The sequence below is a fragment of the Anopheles moucheti genome, chromosome 3 (genome assembly GCF_943734755.1).
Source record: "Anopheles moucheti chromosome 3, idAnoMoucSN_F20_07, whole genome shotgun sequence".
Lineage (NCBI taxonomy): Eukaryota > Metazoa > Arthropoda > Insecta > Diptera > Culicidae > Anopheles > Anopheles moucheti.
Genome location: NC_069141.1, coordinates 18,006,910 through 18,024,186, shown reverse-complemented (window position 1 = coordinate 18,024,186; position 17,277 = coordinate 18,006,910). Strand labels below are relative to the sequence as shown.

The following is a 17,277-nucleotide window of genomic DNA, read 5'->3' as shown; positions in this document are numbered from 1 at the left end:
ACATGTAGCATTCAATAACTTACTGTGATATATGAACTTTGCCTAGTAAAATTCTGTAATAAATCAATTTGTCAGCATATGATATTAACAAAAATGCATATTTCAAGCATATAATTCGTAGAGTTAAACACTAACTTTTCATAAAAACCAGCTGTTTTCAGATTTCCGATACCAGGAGAGCATGTCTCTCAAGAGGTGACATCTTCCTTCCCCCTACCCCTTCCCCCAAAAGATGGCGGCCAAGATGGCGGCCAAGATGGCGGACAAGATGGCGGACAAGATGGCGTCCAAGATGGCGTCCAAGATGGCAGACAAGATGGCGGCCAAGATGGCGGACAAGATGGCGGCCAAGATGGCGGACAAGATGGCGGACAAGTTGGCGGACAAGATGGCGAACAAGATGGCGGACAAGATGGCGGACAAGATGGCGGACACAAGATGGCGGATACAAGATGGCGGCCAAGATGGTGGACAAGATGGCGGACAAGATGTCGAACCAAATGGCGAACAAGATAGCGGCAAAAATGGTGGACAAGATGGCGGCCACGATGGCGGACAAGATGGCGGCCAAGATGACGGCCAAGATGGCGGCCAAGATGGCGGCCAAGATGGCGGCCAAGATGGCGGCCAAGATGGCGGCCAATATCCCGAATATCTCGGAAGCACTGCGAGCGAACCAATTCGATGGCAAAGTGCTCCTTGGATGCTGTAGTTGTAAATTCCACCACGTGCTGCTTCTCGAAATTGGCGCACGTATGATTGTCGCTCCATTTAGAAGAGTACAGATACAGTGGTATCTGGTGTTAGTGGTGATATAGCCGGTTCCGTTATTGTATTCGAAGATGGTGATGGCCCTGGCGGACCATTTGAAGAAGATGATTAGGGGTGGCCCAGCGGCGGATCAAACGGTAGGCGGAGTAGGCCCTTTCTTACTGCGTTTTTCACCTTGTCTCATTTCAAGCCCCCTCAATGTTACCCTTCCCTCCTGCATCGGTTTTAAAATTAGAGGCCCCAACTATAATTCCGCCCTGGGCCTCCAAGGGGATTGATCCTCCACTGAATTTATCACATATAAACAAATGTTTTATATAACCAAGGAAGATATTTTTGATCAATTTTTTACCTTTTCCATTAAATGTTTTTGCTATAAATTAACTCTGCTGTAAAATTTCCAAAAATGCACAATCGGCACAAATTTTTTGGGGCCCCCAAAACGGCGAGGCCCTAGGCGACCGCCTACTCCGCCTACCGTTTGATCCGCCGCTGAAATATACAAAAATATTAAAATCTTGAGGTTGAAAACCCTGTTCAAGTATTTGAATATATGAATACGTTGAAGTAATAGGCAACATTGAAGTTTGAGCACGAGGCCCACCTATGCAACACCTGGCCTATTGGTAGCGGCACCGGTCTTCACAAGACAGGAACAAGATAAATCTCATCCGGACCCAATCCCCGCCGGACGATCCGCCTACGAGTAAATAAAATGAAAAATTGCTAGAAATGGTATGCCTAGACCTCCTGAATATGTCATGCCAATAAAGAAGAAGGAGTTTGAATACACTGCATACTTCTCTTGCGTAGCCGTGTAACCGGGCCGATATAGCTAGTGGAAGTATAAAGTATCGTTAATCACTAGTTAAGATCAGTATAATACAACACTAAAGAACAGAAATACTTTTCATGTGCTAATCACATGACCAGAATCAACGTTATTCTTAGCATCTGAATTGATTAGGTATTAATTCAATTTTGCTGTAATCAAGAATCATGAGTTTATTTCGAGTTTATATACCTGTTTCAATACCGTACAAGACATCGGCTGCAGTTCGTAAGTGTTCGAGATTAAGTGTTCTATAGGGCTTTTTAAAAGCGTACCATAATGCGTGATGTTTTAAGTGAGTAATAAAATCCTTTGAACGAATTCCAGCACATAGATACGGCATAAACAGTTGTAGTGCCCTTCATGTACTTTCCGTTCAGATTTGATAGATGGCAAGCGTCGTACCACCATCCACCACGGTACAGCTCTGCACAGCTGGCCGAGTACTTGTCGTTATCCATATCGTACGTACTAAACATGGTTCCTACATTACGCGACAACGAGTCTCCCGCGTTTCCACTAAATGTGCCCAAACTTTTCAGGGTGTACTTTTCGGCATAGTCGCCTAGCTTAAACGCGTTATAACGTGCGATTCCCACGTTGCCATCAAAATCCTCCATTACGAAAGCTATTTCAAGAGGTTCTGAGGAAGTTAGCTGTAATGAGAAGAAGTAACAAAAAGTTTAGAGAAACTATTACTCAGCGTGCTTCCTTTTACATACCTTATAAATTTTCTCATTTCCCAACCAAAACTCGCCATTTAGGTCGCCAAAGCCGGCCACATAATCGGTCCAGTTGCGATAGAACTCTTCGGATCCGTTGAAACGATGCTGTATCACAACCCAGCCTCCCTTGTCGAACTCTGCATCGCACAATACTTTCATTGACCCGTTTCCAGGCATCCGCATCTCATACAGGCCGGTTTTAGATGCCTCTGAGCATGAGTCTAGTACACCTGTGAACGAGTTTGTTATCATCACTCACAATCAGATGAATTTAACGTAAGCAGATCAACCTAATATGGTATTCTTTTCGGGAACGATCGGCGTCGTCTCTTCCACTGGTCCAGACTCAGCAGGAGGGGATTTGATCTCTATCAACACGTTCCCCTTAAACTGATCCAGAAGCAATTGCTGCAGATTACATGTGCTTGTTGCCATGGAAGCGTTAGAAGATAACCCAGCAGCCGAACCTACTCCAGCTGAGCCTTGTGACATCGACGAAACAGAAGCTGTTGTTTGAGCTGCAGTTGATTCTGGCATATTGCCAGATGTTATTGCTGACATTGAGGACTGCCGAAAAGCTTCCATCTCCATATTTAACTGACGGAGTCGCATCTCCATTTGCATCGTATTCCACACAACATCTTTGGTGAAGGTAGAAAGTTCTTCGATCCTAAAACATTCACAAGCGTTTAGTGGGAGTTAAATACTAATCTTTCAATACACCATGCATGCTAACCCTTTCTCCATAACTGCGATCTCCATGCTAAGTTTGGACAGGAACGTTTCACTACGTTTAAAACAATCCTCATCACACAACACCGGAACGAAGAACACACACAGAAGACACAATCCCACCTTCAGCGCCATATTACGCCAAGAACGAGGTCTAAAGAACCGGATTGTTTCACGACTTGTAATGAACTGATCGTAAGCGACAAGGGAAGATGCGTTTTAAACCAAAAACCAGGTTTGGGATTTCTTAAATAACAATAATACAGCAATAAAAACTAAGATGCATTAACCTTGAGGCAGCAAGGTTCTCATGGGTTATGTTTGCTACTTTAGGTCATTCACGCGCATCGTCTCAATGTTCCAGAGCAAAATCGCATGAATGGTTTGTCGGGCAGTTTATAGAATCATCACTTGACGACCTCTAGGCTTGGTTATCAATTAAAGCAATCTGTTATCAAATTACCGTATTTTTTTGTGTTTGGTACCACTCTTGTTATTAGGACCCAAATCTCGTTGTTAGGCTAGACCGAAAATCGTAGCTAAATCGTAAACATAGAAGCTGGAATTATATGCGTGTATATACGGTACTTTTTTAGGAAAGACAAATCTAATTAATTGTCAAGAATTTCTGGGCAATAGTCGATTAGAATTTCCGTGGTTTAAGTGTATAAATAAAAAATAATGTAAAATTTCCTAAAAAATGTGAGATTTTACCTAAAAGAAGAGAGACCGATGCAACATCGAGCTACGAATGTTCACCTTAAGTTCAAATGGACATTTGTTATTGAAACTATTACACTAAAAATCTAATCAAGTATAAAAAAAAACTTTCCAACACTCAACAACGATAATGTGCAAATGTAACTATCTTATCAACAATATAAAATAATCGCTACGTATTAGTCCAGTTTTATAAGTTCAATATCAATTTTTTTACGATCGAATGATGAAAAATTATTTTTATGCACAAAAATTGAGGTTTGAAACCGATGGAATATGTGCAGTTTCACTACTCCCCAATAGATGGCGCCACCAAAAACAACACAAAATGCACTTTCGTTGGAAAAGGTATTGTTTTTATGCTGCCAGTTATGGTTTTTACTGTTATATGCATCATTTTAATGTGATTTCAACCAGTCAGCTATTGTTTGAATGGAAAATTGCATTATAACATTGCACATAGTATATATTTACAGTTTATATTAAATACAGACATGCAAATAAAAGTCAAATTTGCACTTGCATTACTTTGCACTTTAATTACATTTTGTTAATATCACATCAATAGTCAAGATTTGTGATCAATGGACAAGCAAGTAAAAGGGGGGAGTCCGTACCAATCCCGTAGTAAGGACTGACAATCCGGCTTCGTGGTAAACTTAAGTCTAGTAAGCCAGAAATGGCATGGTCGTTACGCCCAAAAGTGAGAGAAAAAAGATGCAATTAGAGCCTTTCAGTGGAATTTAAAAAAATATTCCTTAAATTTTCCCATGTGTTGAAATAACATGGCAAATATTATTACAAATAATAACTATAATCCAAAACAAAGAAATCATTGGCGTTGATCATAATCCATTAAACTCAACAATTACGTTTGCTTTGCAACACTGAAACATAGAAACTCGAAGAGCCAAATAAATTAAAAAAAACACTGCTGGCGTCAAGTATGATTTACGATTGACAAACAGCGACGATAGGTTTATCAGAGCCAATTAGTCAGTAATCCAAAACATTAACCAATAGGTCGCGCCCCCTCTGCAATTGTGAGCGGGAATTGAAACAGGAAAAAAAACGCCATCCGCAATTATATCACGCCCGCAGCAAACCAATCGATTATGCTCACATTGCCGACCACCAGCAGAAAACAACGACATGAGTCCTCGCATGTGTGTGCGCATCCTTGCCCGGGGAAAGGGGTTTGCCAGTTTGCCAGGCCGCGGAGGTACATCCCTCCAATAATTAAATACACAGTCGCTTTGAATAGCAATTCCTGGTGCACAATGCAACGCACCGTGTTTGTGCATGATCGGATGGATGTAATTGCATAACCCAGTGCCTGGGGGCCTGCATCGCCGCACATCCTGCCCCAACATTGCTGCCGTGCTGGGGGAAGCGCACCCAGCGGAGGACGCCAGTGTGGCCCGAGCGCACAAAAGTTCAGTAGGTGAATGCCACCCACCGTGGGGCAATACTGGCGTTGGCCCCCTTTTTTCTTAAATATCACGCGTCAAAAGCATGTCGGGCGGTGGTTCCGCACTCGACAGGATGGTATTGATGGATTCCTTCCCTCAGTGCGTTGCTGCTTGCTGTTTTCGGTACAAGAAATGTCACTTCGATGGAAATTTGGTGTAGCTTACAGCACCGTTTTCACCAATCTGGTGCGAAAAGGGTGGAGAAAGGAAAACCATGTCGTGGGTGCCTTTAGCCTAGCGTTCGGACGAATGGGAAAAGCTTCACATTTAAAAACGATTTTTGCGGTTTGTTCATTATCGCCTGTCAATAGGTGTCCGTGCGGGCATCAAAATAGCAGCAAAGGCCACAAAAAACGATCATTGTAGTAAAACCAGTGCTCCTCCACGGGAGCGCTGTCAAGCCGACGAGTTTGCAAGCGACCAACAGCCACGAGGTGTCGAACTGATCCGCCTCTTGACTGGTGCGGCCGGCGGCCGGTACACGTTTTATTCCACTTTCCAGTGGAGACTCTTGGAGAGGAAAAATACGTCTTCAATCCTTCTTTCTACAGTTCAGCATCCAGCGGATATAGGGAGGACTCACTAAACGAGGATTTTATGCAAAAATCATGTGCATTTATATAACGATACACAACACAAGCAACGGGGGCAACATCCACCCCCCTTGGGAATGTTGGCGAGGCGGTACTTGCGGGGAGTATTTACAAGAAATATGCCCGACGGGCGGTCCTTTCGGGCGTGCTCGGTGGTGCTCGTTTAGATATCTCTATAAAAGCACACGGTCGGCGGAAAGGATTCTCAGTCAGCGAAGATTAGACCACACTCAAGCACGCAGTTCGGTACCACGTCTAGCGATTCCACGGCCGATAGTGAACTCCGGAAATATATGCAAGTGCATTCCCACCAAGTGATCGTGCCCGGTTCGGTTTGTTACGGTTGTTGCCAAAGTGCACGCGTGTCGTTATCGTTTGGAGGAGCCGTGTAACCGTGAAAGCAGTGTAACCGAAACCGCGAGACTAAACGCGTGAGTGAGCTTTGTGTAAGTAAGCGCAAGGAAGGAAACGTGCTTTCAACTGTTCCAAACGGGTTGGGGTGGGTTTGAGTGTGGTATCGAAGGAGTAAGATGGGGGAAGGAATAAGGGATTCAAAATGAAAGTAAGACGCATCTGCAGGAGACAATATCTGGCTGGGACTAGAATAGGGTAATTGTTTTACCGGGAGTTATTAAATCCTGTACATGAAGAGCGAACCTCCCGCGCCATTACTCGTGTTCGTTCATTCATAAAAGTCGTGAAAATTGTGGTGAAATATAATATCTGAAGAGTGGTTTATTAAATCTTTATAGCTCAAACTCATTACACGGAACTCCAAAGTCTTCTTTTCTGGATGAAGATATTATTAACCCACATCATAGAATTCCCCAATCACGTTTTGATACCATCTCCACTGATTTACTAAATCTTTAACTTAAATGATAAATTAGTTTATCTTGAAAGTGATAGATCGTTATAGTTCAAATTCATTAAACGGAACTCCAAAGGATCTTAATGGATGATTTTGTAAGAACATCACCTGACCAGTAAATTCCCCAATATCGTTTGGATATTATGCATTTCAACTGACAAGCTTTATATAGTTATATGTTTGATAAAGTATAATATCTGAAAAGTGATTTATTAATTCTTTATAGTTCAAACTCTTTACACAGAACTCACGAAGACTTCTTTTTTGGATGAAGGCATTATTAATCCACATCAAAGAATTTCTCAATGACATTTCAATATCATCTCAACTGATTTACTAAATCTTTAACTGAACTGATAACGTATTATATCTTTAAAGTGATAAATCTTTATAGCTCAAACTAATTACACGGAACTCGAAAGACTCTAAAATGGGTGATTTTACGAAGACATTATTGACCCACATCAGAGAATTCCCCAATAACGTTTGGATAAAATATATATCCACTGATTCAAATTTAACTTAATTGATGAATTAGTATCTCTTGAAAGTGATGAACCTTTATAGTTCAAATTCACAACACGGAACTCCAAAGGATCTTAACGGATGATTTATCCATCATCTATCCAGATAAGTGAATTCGTCAGTAACGTTTGGATATTATATATCTCAACTGATAAACTTCATCTATAACGAAACTGATGGAGAATAATATCTGAAAAGGGGGTTTTGTTAAATCTGTACAGATCACACTCATTACACGGAACTCCAACGACCTTTCGGTATCATGCACTCGCACCCTTTACGATACCACAACCCCAGAAGGACGCACATTTTCCATACACGTTAATGCAATTGTAAACACGCTGCGGGATGCGAGTGCACAGTTTTTCGCACTTTACCCATAACAGCATGGAAGCTGCCCCGTCCCAGTTTGGCTCCCCGATTTGGGAGCATGTGTGTGTGTCTAAGGCAGACGATGCTTGGTTGGCTGTGGCTAAATGCATGAAGCCATACCAGTATGGTGGGTAAAAAAGGGAAAATTATGGCCGTTTGTAAGAAAATGAATTTCCCCATTGAAAAGATGCTTGTCTGGTAGCGAAACAGGTCCATTTGAAGTGCATCTGTTGTGCGGTAAAATACGGAAGCCCTTCGACATTCGGTCAAGGTTACGCGAGAGATTTCCGATTGCAGTAATTAAAGCTGACGTAATGGGGCAATGTGGGCGCGTAGACAAATGGGTGCTGGAACTGATGGTTGGATTACTTCACTTACAGATTAGCCTTGCCGGCCGAAACCATACTGATGGCTCACAGAAGTTCCGCCAAGCTGATGCTGGCACTCATATCGCTGTTTTGCGTTCTTCAGATGCTGGAATGTGGAGTAGTGGACAGAGTAAGCCTGCTCGGGAGCTTCTTGCTCCAATTGCTCCAAACGCAATCATACATCATTCTATTTTGCAGCAACCCCGGGCATACAAACAGTACAACACCGAACCACAGAAGAGACCGTTCTGCAATGCATTCACCGGCTGTGGCAAGAAGCGTTCGTCCGCGTCGAGTCCACCGAGTGCGGCAGCTGCCGCGGCCGCCGCTGCCCTGCTCCAGCGCCACATGCAAAACGTGGAAGCGAACCGAAAGGACCGGCTGAGCAGTGATTTCGACCCGAACGAGGAATCGATCAGCAGCCTGCTCGATCTCAACACGGAACCGGCGGTCGAGGATCTGCTGCGACAGATCATGTCCGAGGCGAAACTTTGGGAAGCGATCCAGGAAGCGAATCGGGAGATTTATCTGCAGAAATCGGGCGTGAAGGAGCAGCGTAACGATTTCCCGCTGACGTTCAGCACGCAGTAGGCTGGGAGGGGTACAAATCCAAGCAAAGAAATCCACGGCACACCCACACGAACGGTTACCAAGCAACCAATATTTCTACTTCTTGGTGTATAAATAGTTCATTACTGCGTTCGGACATTACTTGCCGGATTCACTTTTAAGGAAGCAGCAGGCTAGGGAAACGGACCATTAAGCTCCACGGTTGAACACTGTTACTACTCCACTCGCTGACGCCCGGTCGCCCGGGGTCGTCGGATGAGGGCGTCCTGGCGGAACACGAATGTTTTCTTGCAACGTAGATCGTTACTAGTCTTAAGAATGTAAAACAAAAGCCTAAAAACAAAGCAAATCCTAACAATGTAGCTGAGGGCGATGAAGAACCTAAGCCACCTCGCTGTGTAACATCTGAGGACGGGTAGAGCCATGCCGTCGCACAGCGAGTCCATTTAACTGCACTGGTTCTGCAATGCAATAAAGTAAATCGCGAGAGTAAATCTGACACGAACCGATCGAGATGTAACGCTGCTTCTTGTGGGATATTCTTTATTTAGGACTTATAGAATGGGTGGGGTGCAAAACCTGCAACAGATAAACGAGAACAATTGCGAGTAATGGTGCGCTATTCGAACGTTTGCACACTAGCTTTATATATATATATATATAAATATATATCCCCACGGTACAGGGACTTAGAACTCTTCCACATATCCCTCAACAATAATGCCCGGTACGATCTCTTCGCTAATGAAGCCACCGGTCAGGCTGTTTTGGTTTTCGTCCTGCGGCGTGGTGGAACGACTTCGCGATGGTCCCGCCTTTTGGTCGTTCATGAACGAGTCCTGCGAGAGCGAGAGCTTGCGAAGGTTGGGCGAGGTACCGTTGCTACTGTTACCATTCTCCGGCCCCTGGCACGATTTCGGCCGTTCGGTCGGTTTGCTCTGGTAGACCACGTTGGTGGAGTCCCGGCGCTTGGCGTCCGCATTGGCAGTGGGGTAGTAGCTGTTACCGTTGCTGTTATTGTTCGCGTCATCAAAGTCGATGCTGGTCGCGGTCATTGAAAGGCCCTCCGCGTTGCGCTTCATCGAGGCCCGGTTGTAGTTGGTCTTTCGCAGCATACCCTGGAAGTTGAACGGTGGTTCGTCGTCCGAGTTGTCATTCTGGAATGTTAAAGCACAGCCACCGACGTTACAAAGGATGCGTCACAATCGCCACGACGCCCAATGCCTACCTCATCGGTGTTTTTCTTGCCGATCAGCTCCATCTCCTTGATCGGATTGATTTTGGTTGGTGTGATCGGTCGGACTTGGGGTTGCGGTGCAGGCCGTTTCTTCACTCCTTTCGCTGGGAACTCGGGTATGACTTCCGGTTCGGGCACAGGAACTTTCGGTGCCTGCCGCTTCTTGTAGACGGCCGTCTTGCTGGTAACGGAACCCGCATCATCGAAGCTAGTACCGCTGAACTTGTTGCGAATATCGTCCACACTCTGCCGGGCGTACGGAATAGGCGAATATACCGAGGACATCTGGACCGAAGGTTGAATCGGTGAACGGGGTCGATTAACCACGTTGTACGGTTCCACCACACGATGTGGAGAAAGGCTGTAAAGTGAGAAGCAAACATCCGATTAGTCACACCGTAACCGATCTTGCACCTTATCGAACCTCACCGTTTGATCGGTAAGCTGGGATCCCGATGGAACGGCTCGTTGGCGAGCGAATGCTCACCGACCTCACCGTAGCCGTTCGCCCGCACTCCTTTCTGAGCGGCATGGGTAATTTCCGACGAAAGATTTTTCCTGCGCCGCAACGGTGCATCCCAATCCTCGGTGTCGGAATCGTTACCGGTGTAGATGTAGGATGCAGCCGATGGATCGCACATGTACGTGGTGTCGAAGAAGGGAATATCGTCAAAGCGGAACCGTAACTTCCACACCGGCGTACGCTGGGTGCCGAGCAGCGCCGGATTACGCTGGTTCGGATCGATCTTGTCCAGCATGATGCAGTTGCTGTTGGTAGCGAATCCCGCCACAAGCCGTTGATTGTAGATGTGGACCTGTGGTGGAAAAAACCGGAAAAGTGCGTTACCTAACGAAGCAATATACTCCTGAAAGTATGCAAACAGCACTACACAGTACACGTAACGCTTGCACAGTGGGCTCGAAATGTCACGTACTTTTGTATTGATTGATATTTCGCACATTTTTCTAATAACTTAACTTAATTTTGGTATTAATTAATTTCTATTAGTCCTTAAGAAGTCGTTAAGAGCAGTTTTAATTTAATTTTACTGCAATTTTTCAACATCTCTGTAGGGTAATTCTTGGGTAATTCTTGGGTATTTCTCTACATACCTGTTGGGACATATTCACTAGATCCTGGTAGCGCGCGGCACGGTACTGCAGCAACACCTGGTACATGGACTTCTTTCTCCAACGATAAGCGAACGGTTTCATAAACTCGGCCGTTTCAGCATCCAGCTTGCCCGTACGATCATTTATCAACGGCCGATACTTCTTCCGGGCCATATGGCCCCGATATGCGGACTGAATTTTCAGCGCCGCTTCATCCTGATTGTCCTGGCTACTCGTTTGCTTCTTGCGAACTGAAAATTTAGCGTAAATTAATATACGACGAGTCGAGCTTGACAACTCTGACACCACTGCTCACTTGATTCACGGTGGATCTGCTTCAGCTTGGTCGCGACGGAACGCTTCGCAAGGAACGCACGCATCATCGATTGAATTTTGACAATCTTTTTAACCTGCGTCTCGTACAGCCGCTGCATGTACTCCACGTTGTAGTACTTGAGGAACACCTTCGTCTTGCCAATGACCCAACCCTCCAGCTTCAAGCGAATCAACAACAGACGGCAGTTGTCACGCGTCATCTCCACGTTCTCGTCGAAATCAAACGCCAGAAACTGATAGCGCCGCAAGAACTCCTGGAAGGGGATGCGATGCGAAAAGCCTTTCTGCCGTGCCCGTGCCGTATCCAGCACGGCCATCGCACGCAACTGCTGGCGTACCATTTCCGGTGCAAATCCCTTCGGTTTGTACTCGAGATCCGCGCGTATGCAGCGTACGAAATGGGTGCCACCACTGTTCGGACCGATCGAGAGCGTTTTAAACAGCTCGAGACTGGTCGCCCGGAACACCCCGGCAATGGTGCGCATTTTGTGGACCTGCGAGTACATGCCCTTGGAGAGTGTGTTCATCTTTTTCGCCTTGTTTTTCTCCGCCACCAGTGCCGCGCCCCAGCGTTTCTTCTTGTTCGGTTTGTCCGACGGGACGCCCAGCGCCTCCTCGGCAGCCATCGTCAGATTGCCGGTGCGTGACAGCTGGTTGGAGAACATGATCTTGATGATCGGTTCACCGGATGCGCGTAAGGTTTCCACCATTTCCGGTGGTATGAAGTCACGGTTCTTATCGGGCATGCCGCGCGCATCGTACGTGATTCGGCCGGTGTAGTGTGCGACAGTAAACTCGTGCCCACTGGTACGCTTGATGAAGGGACTTTTGTTCGTGTGGATCGAATCGATGATGTAGTTCTGCCCGTGGCGTCCACGGCTAGCGTCGTCGATGAAGCTAAACACGCCCTTCGGTTTGGTTAGAATATGATCGACGGCCAGCTTGTTGTCATAGTAGTGAAGTGCAGTCACTGGAACTTGTTCCTCTTCCTGTGGGAGAGACAATTCGACAATCGTTATGAAACCTGCCCTCACTTGCGTTCCTCATTGAAAGTTACCATTTCAATCATTTCAAACACAAAGATGCGCTGATTGTACAAATACTGCATCTGCTCGTTGAGGGAATTCACCACCAGCTGGTCGATGTGGTTCCGATGGAAGCACTCAAATCCAAAATGGTCCGTTATGGTGACGGAATGTTTGTCGCCGCTGCAAGTACGAACCGTTCAGAGGACGTCAAAGAAAATCAAAGACACTACTCACTAGATGGCTCTACCGAACGAAAGCTTCTGATTAATCGTGTTCGTTATCCAGTCCACCAGCCGGGAGTAGATCGTAGCTGCTAAGACATCCCGTGCATCCCGTGCCTCATCGGCCGTATGGCGCCGACGTTCAGCAGATCCGCGCACAATCACGCAGTAGTTCAGCAGAGCCCACTGGAACTTTTTCTCGTCCAGCTGCAGCAGTGCCGCTATCTTGGTGATCACCTCGAAGTCCTCCAGCTCAGTAACACCATCCGTTTCCTTGAAGCGTACCTCACCGAGCAGCAAAATGGCGGCCAGCGTTCGGTAGATCGTCTCGAGAATGTCCTGCGAGAGTTCCAGCGCTAGAAGTTGTTCTTCGAACTCCTTGAACGCTTTCACGTTGCCGGCGATATCGTCACGGCAGTACTTTAGCTTATCCGAGCTCATGGCCTCGGATATACGCAGATAGCGATAGTTGCGACCACCCTCCAGCGAAAAGTCCAACAAGCGCTCCTCGGCATCCATCGTGTCGTAGAAGTAGTAGAAGATGTGGAAATTGGACTGATTCCTACGAAAGACGTAAGAGACGAACTTCGATTTAAAGGTTCTTTGCCAATCAAGGCATTCAATCACAAACGTACATGTTAGTCGAAGAAATGCGAAGCTTCTCCAGAAGATACACCCAGAAGATAGCACCCGATAGTTTTCCAGTTGAACCGTACGTGAGCTGCACCTGCAGGATACTGCGCGTAGAATTCGGATTCAACGGAGTGCCGGCATTCGTAAGGGTGCTCAGTGCCTTATATCCGTTCACAATACGCTCGTACACACCCGGGTTTCCCTCACCGAGCACACCGAGATGCTTCATCAGTAGCTTCAAGTTCGTCGTTTTTCCCGAGTAGCTCTCACCGGCCAGAATTATATGCTGCGGTTCATCGTGGTGCAGCATGTCCTGGTACGCACTGTCCGCGATCGCGAAGATGTGTGGGGCATTATCGGAGCGTGATTTAAACATGTACTTCGAGTGAAACTGTTGGAACGAAGGAATCACAAGGTAAATTATATTAATAGGCTGTTATGCCCATCCAATGTCACCGAGACTTACCCCACGCACGTGCTCCGGAATGTTTTCGTTAGGATTGAGCGAAATCAGCACATCGCCCACAAACGTGTACGTGTTACCGGCTTTGTAACGCTGGGACACCTCCTCCAGTATCGTCTCCTCGGACAGATGTTCCAGTGCCGCGAGATCCTCGACCTGCAGCTTTTCTGGTCGATTTTCCGCCGATTTCAGCAAGCCACGGACCACCGCAACTTCCTCCTTTTTCGGAAGCTGTACATTAAGCACCGATTCGGCCAGCATTTTCATTTCTTGGCTCAACTAAAAGTGCATTAGGTAAATATTTGTAATGTAAAGACAAAGCTTTCCTGTCTCAATATGGATACATGGACCTACGTGGTAGTCATTTTCAGGCACTTGGGTCAGAAAAGGGTGTTCGATAATTTCCATAATGAACGGCCGATGATCCGGATTCTTCTCGAGACATTCGGCAATGAAGTCGTTATACTCCTGGGTCCAAGTAGACTGGCGATAGAGTGTTGGTGGAGGGTTGCGTACGATTTGGAACATGGCCCTGGTCGCGTGCATGTCTGCGAACGGTGGCTTTCCATCACCCAGCTCAATCGCGGTAATACCCAATGCCCACACGTCCGACCGATTGTCATACACATCCTTGTCTGGAAGGCAGATGTCTTACCGTTGGAGTCTTCGGATATGCTACTGATGCCGCCCATACTCACCACTCTTGGAGCTGGTGACGACTTCCGGTGCCATCCAGCATGGCGAACCGATGCAAGTACCCCGCTTGCCGAGCGTAGTCTTCGTGTCGCGTGCCAATCCATAGTCGCACAGCTTCACCTCCCCGTCCTTCGACAGCAGAATGTTGCTACCACGGACATCTCGGTGCACGATATGGTGCTCGTGCAGATAAATCAGTGCCTTCGACACTTCGCGCAAAATGTACGCCAGCTGCATCTCGCTAGCGCGACGATTGCTCACGAACAACTTCCGGACCACATCCACAGCTGGACCATAGTCGCAGTACTGCAATGCAACAACGCAGAGGTTAGGCAGAACCCACAAAACTTCAATGCTCGTTCCACACTCACCTCCAGCACGAACCAAATCTCGTCACACTCCCCCGCCGGGCACTTCTTGCGATAAACACCGTAAAAGTCGATCAGGTTAGCATGCTTGGAGTGATCGCGCAATATGCGAAACTCTTCCTGGATGGTCGTTTTCATGTCACCCTCGAATTTTTGCACCTTGATCGCCACATTCTTGTTGCTGGCCTGCGTATCGGTAGCCCGGTACACCTTGGCACACACGCCACTACCGATGAGCTCACCGAGCTTATAACGATTCCCCGGATCGGGAAGCGTTTCGATTTTTAAGTTTGCCATCGCTACCGGACTCAGCACTTACACTTTCCTTCAATTAGGATACGATCTAGTTGTCCATGAGTTACTAGGGGACTTGTAAAACAACTGTACTATTATGTGTTGCCTTTAGCTTCGTTAAGAAATTAAGGTCTTTCTATGTAAAAAAAATGCAACAAAGATTTTAAAAGATTATTTCATCAAAATTATAAACCTTCGCTCTGTCCCGGTGACACACTCATCTGAGTTTTGCTCCTGAAGTTCATCATGGCCTTCATCGTCCGTGGTTATAAATCGAATGACAAAAACCACAAAGCTCTTCAGTCACGATTGATTGAAGGGAAGGAATTTAGCTCATTTTCATTAGTTAGGATCGTTGAGTGAGTTATTCGTCGCTATACCCGTTTCCGTCACTGAGCCCGGACTACTACCGCCCCGTTTGTGGTTGGAAATTCCGATCAAACCTGCTAACGATCATAGCGGTGATTGAGGCCGTAATAGTTAACGAAGGAATGCGTCAAGGTTTTCAGGGGAAAAAATGGGAAGAAAGAGACACATCCTTTGGGGAAAATAACTCCAACCAGAAATGACTCAACTGGTCGATGAATTCGCAAACGCAACGATAAATAATTGTGTTTCCCTACGGATGATTCATTTTATTGCAATATTAGACGAGCGCACAACATTCTACTTTCGTTGAGGTGAGTTAAAAATGTGAAAGTGGTTACTTTCACCCTGGTGGCATCAAATGCGATCACTGCCTACAATTCTATTCAGTAGTTGCTTGCACAAAATTAAATAAACGCGCCCGGTTCAGGAAATAACTTCACATATTCAACGGGCTGTATCACGGTTACGCAAAACCAACACTCGAAGACAGCGGGGAAACCTTGTTCGAAATGTCTTGGTTGTTCGTTTCGAGGTCGTACTGTCGCACTAATCCTGTTAGGTTATCGGTGGGAGCACTTGAAACACTTCCGGCGCCAACGCAACACGTAATTGATTTAATGTACTTCACGCTAAAGTGCACCTGATTGATTTGTATGCTTAATGCAACATATTCGCTACTTTATGGCAAAGATCTTCACTGGGAATTTTCATTTCAATCCTTTTTTTATGTTACAAGTTTACGTTACACAAATCATTACCCAAATGGTGTTGCTTTCTCACTTCGTGCAGCTCAGTTGAAGAACTTTGGATATGAAAAACTACCAATTGCAAAACACTCGCTTTGGTGCTGGCCAATTCTGCAGCTATTTAAGAATAGGGGTTATTCCTTGGCAACTCAACTCGACACCATGCACCAGCAGGGAACGGATTGCTCCAGTGGGTTCGACTGCTTACCGCGAATTCTAGACACCTACTGACCGTTGCTCACTGTCGCTGTTCAACGGGAAAGCGACTCGGCAGTCGAATCGCACGTCCCCAGGAGAAGCCTCAAAAGTCACGGCCTGGCACTAATTCAATTGTTAGCTCCCTTCGGGCTCCCATGTCCCAACACACGGTTACGCCATACGCCGCGGGCAGGCGATGCGATGAATCTACATCAGTAAGCCCCCAAAATTTGAAACTCCTTCCGTCTAGGACACGGTACGGCTAACAAGGCAGTATGGGTTCGGAAGGTTGCTTGCTGGTGGGCACGTTTTTGCCTCGCGGCAGGAACCGGGATGTTAGAAAGTGTTCGCTACCAGTTGAATTCCCATCCGAAACACGGCACGGTGCTGTGCTTCTAATTGATATGCAGCTAGTGTCGAGGTTTTCCGCGTGATTCGTCTAGCTATTTGCAACGACACCATCGTGTTGGTGCTAATGCAACACTTGGATGCGTTTTAGGATGTCACGTGAAAGCCAATACGGACCACAGGGCGTCATGTTTCGCTCGTTTCGCTGGTGTGCCAAATCCAACGGCGAGATTGATATGATTTAATTCCCTTTATGCACGAGCACCCCGCTGCCTTGTCGTCCTCATAATAAGATGCCCATTAACGATGCTTAGAATGCAGGAGGGGAACAATGCCAAACAAATTTCCCTTTCACTGTTTTCCCGAAGCCAGACGAGCCAACGCGTAAGCTTGTTAGTTAGTTTTCACTTTTTTCCGGCTGCACGCATCATTCTGCCCTTTAATCTGATTTCGAACTGGTCTTTTTTTTTTGCTCTCTGCCTATCGCTGCTAGATCATAATAAACGACTCATACAGCCCAGCAACAACAACGACCAAAAAAAGATGAACTGAGCCGCATGGCTATCTTGCTGCGGCAATCTGTTAACTTTTGACGAGCGAAGAAGAGAACAACACGCCGGCCCTCTAATAGCTCCAGCTTAAGAAGCACTCAGGCGCATAATTCGATGATCAGATT

At 46.2% G+C, this 17,277-nt stretch overlaps 3 protein-coding genes across 3 annotated transcripts; 1 reads left to right on the top strand and 2 right to left on the bottom strand.

Moving 5' to 3' along the window:
- Positions 1-1,866: 1,866 nt before the first annotated feature.
- Positions 1,867-3,195, bottom strand: LOC128304614 (ficolin-1-like). Its single transcript, XM_053041819.1, has 4 exons — positions 3,065-3,195; positions 2,619-2,998; positions 2,326-2,558; positions 1,867-2,259 (listed from the first exon to the last, which is right to left on the bottom strand). The coding sequence occupies exons 1-4, from the start codon at positions 3,193-3,195 to the stop codon at positions 1,867-1,869; spliced, it is 1,137 nt and encodes a 378-aa protein (XP_052897779.1).
- A 4,566-nt stretch (positions 3,196-7,761) lies between these two features.
- Positions 7,762-9,266, top strand: LOC128300169 (uncharacterized). Its single transcript, XM_053036141.1, is given in 5 exon segments — positions 7,762-7,794; positions 7,797-7,855; positions 7,857-7,906; positions 7,978-8,111; positions 8,180-9,266. Coding segments are annotated over 5 exon segments (669 nt in total). The 3' UTR covers positions 8,573-9,266.
- LOC128300168 (neither inactivation nor afterpotential protein C) lies at positions 9,078-14,943 on the bottom strand. Its single transcript, XM_053036140.1, has 12 exons — positions 14,650-14,943; positions 14,281-14,584; positions 13,937-14,217; positions 13,586-13,861; positions 13,122-13,510; positions 12,500-13,048; positions 12,295-12,445; positions 11,218-12,226; positions 10,902-11,152; positions 10,218-10,603; positions 9,780-10,149; positions 9,078-9,708 (listed from the first exon to the last, which is right to left on the bottom strand). The coding sequence occupies exons 1-12, from the start codon at positions 14,941-14,943 to the stop codon at positions 9,241-9,243; spliced, it is 4,728 nt and encodes a 1,575-aa protein (XP_052892100.1). The 3' UTR covers positions 9,078-9,240.
- Between the last annotated feature and the right edge of the window lie 2,334 nt (positions 14,944-17,277).

Excerpts from the sequence above, each read along its gene's own strand:
- LOC128304614 (XM_053041819.1), bottom strand. The coding sequence starts at position 3,195 with ATGGCGCTGAAGGTGGGATTGTGTCTTCTGTGTGTGTTCTTCGTTCCG. Across the intron at positions 2,999-3,064 it reads ATCGCAGTTATGGAGAAAGG|GATCGAAGAACTTTCTACCT; the intron begins GTTAGCATGCAT and ends TGAATGTTTTAG. Across the intron at positions 2,260-2,325 it reads GAAATGAGAAAATTTATAAG|CTAACTTCCTCAGAACCTCT; the intron begins GTATGTAAAAGG and ends TTCTCATTACAG.
- LOC128300168 (XM_053036140.1), bottom strand. The coding sequence starts at position 14,943 with ATGGCAAACTTAAAAATCGAAACGCTTCCCGATCCGGGGAATCGTTAT. Across the intron at positions 13,049-13,121 it reads CGCATTTCTTCGACTAACAT|GAATCAGTCCAATTTCCACA; the intron begins GTACGTTTGTGA and ends CGTCTTTCGTAG. Across the intron at positions 12,446-12,499 it reads TCGTTCGGTAGAGCCATCTA|CGGCGACAAACATTCCGTCA; the intron begins GTGAGTAGTGTC and ends TCGTACTTGCAG.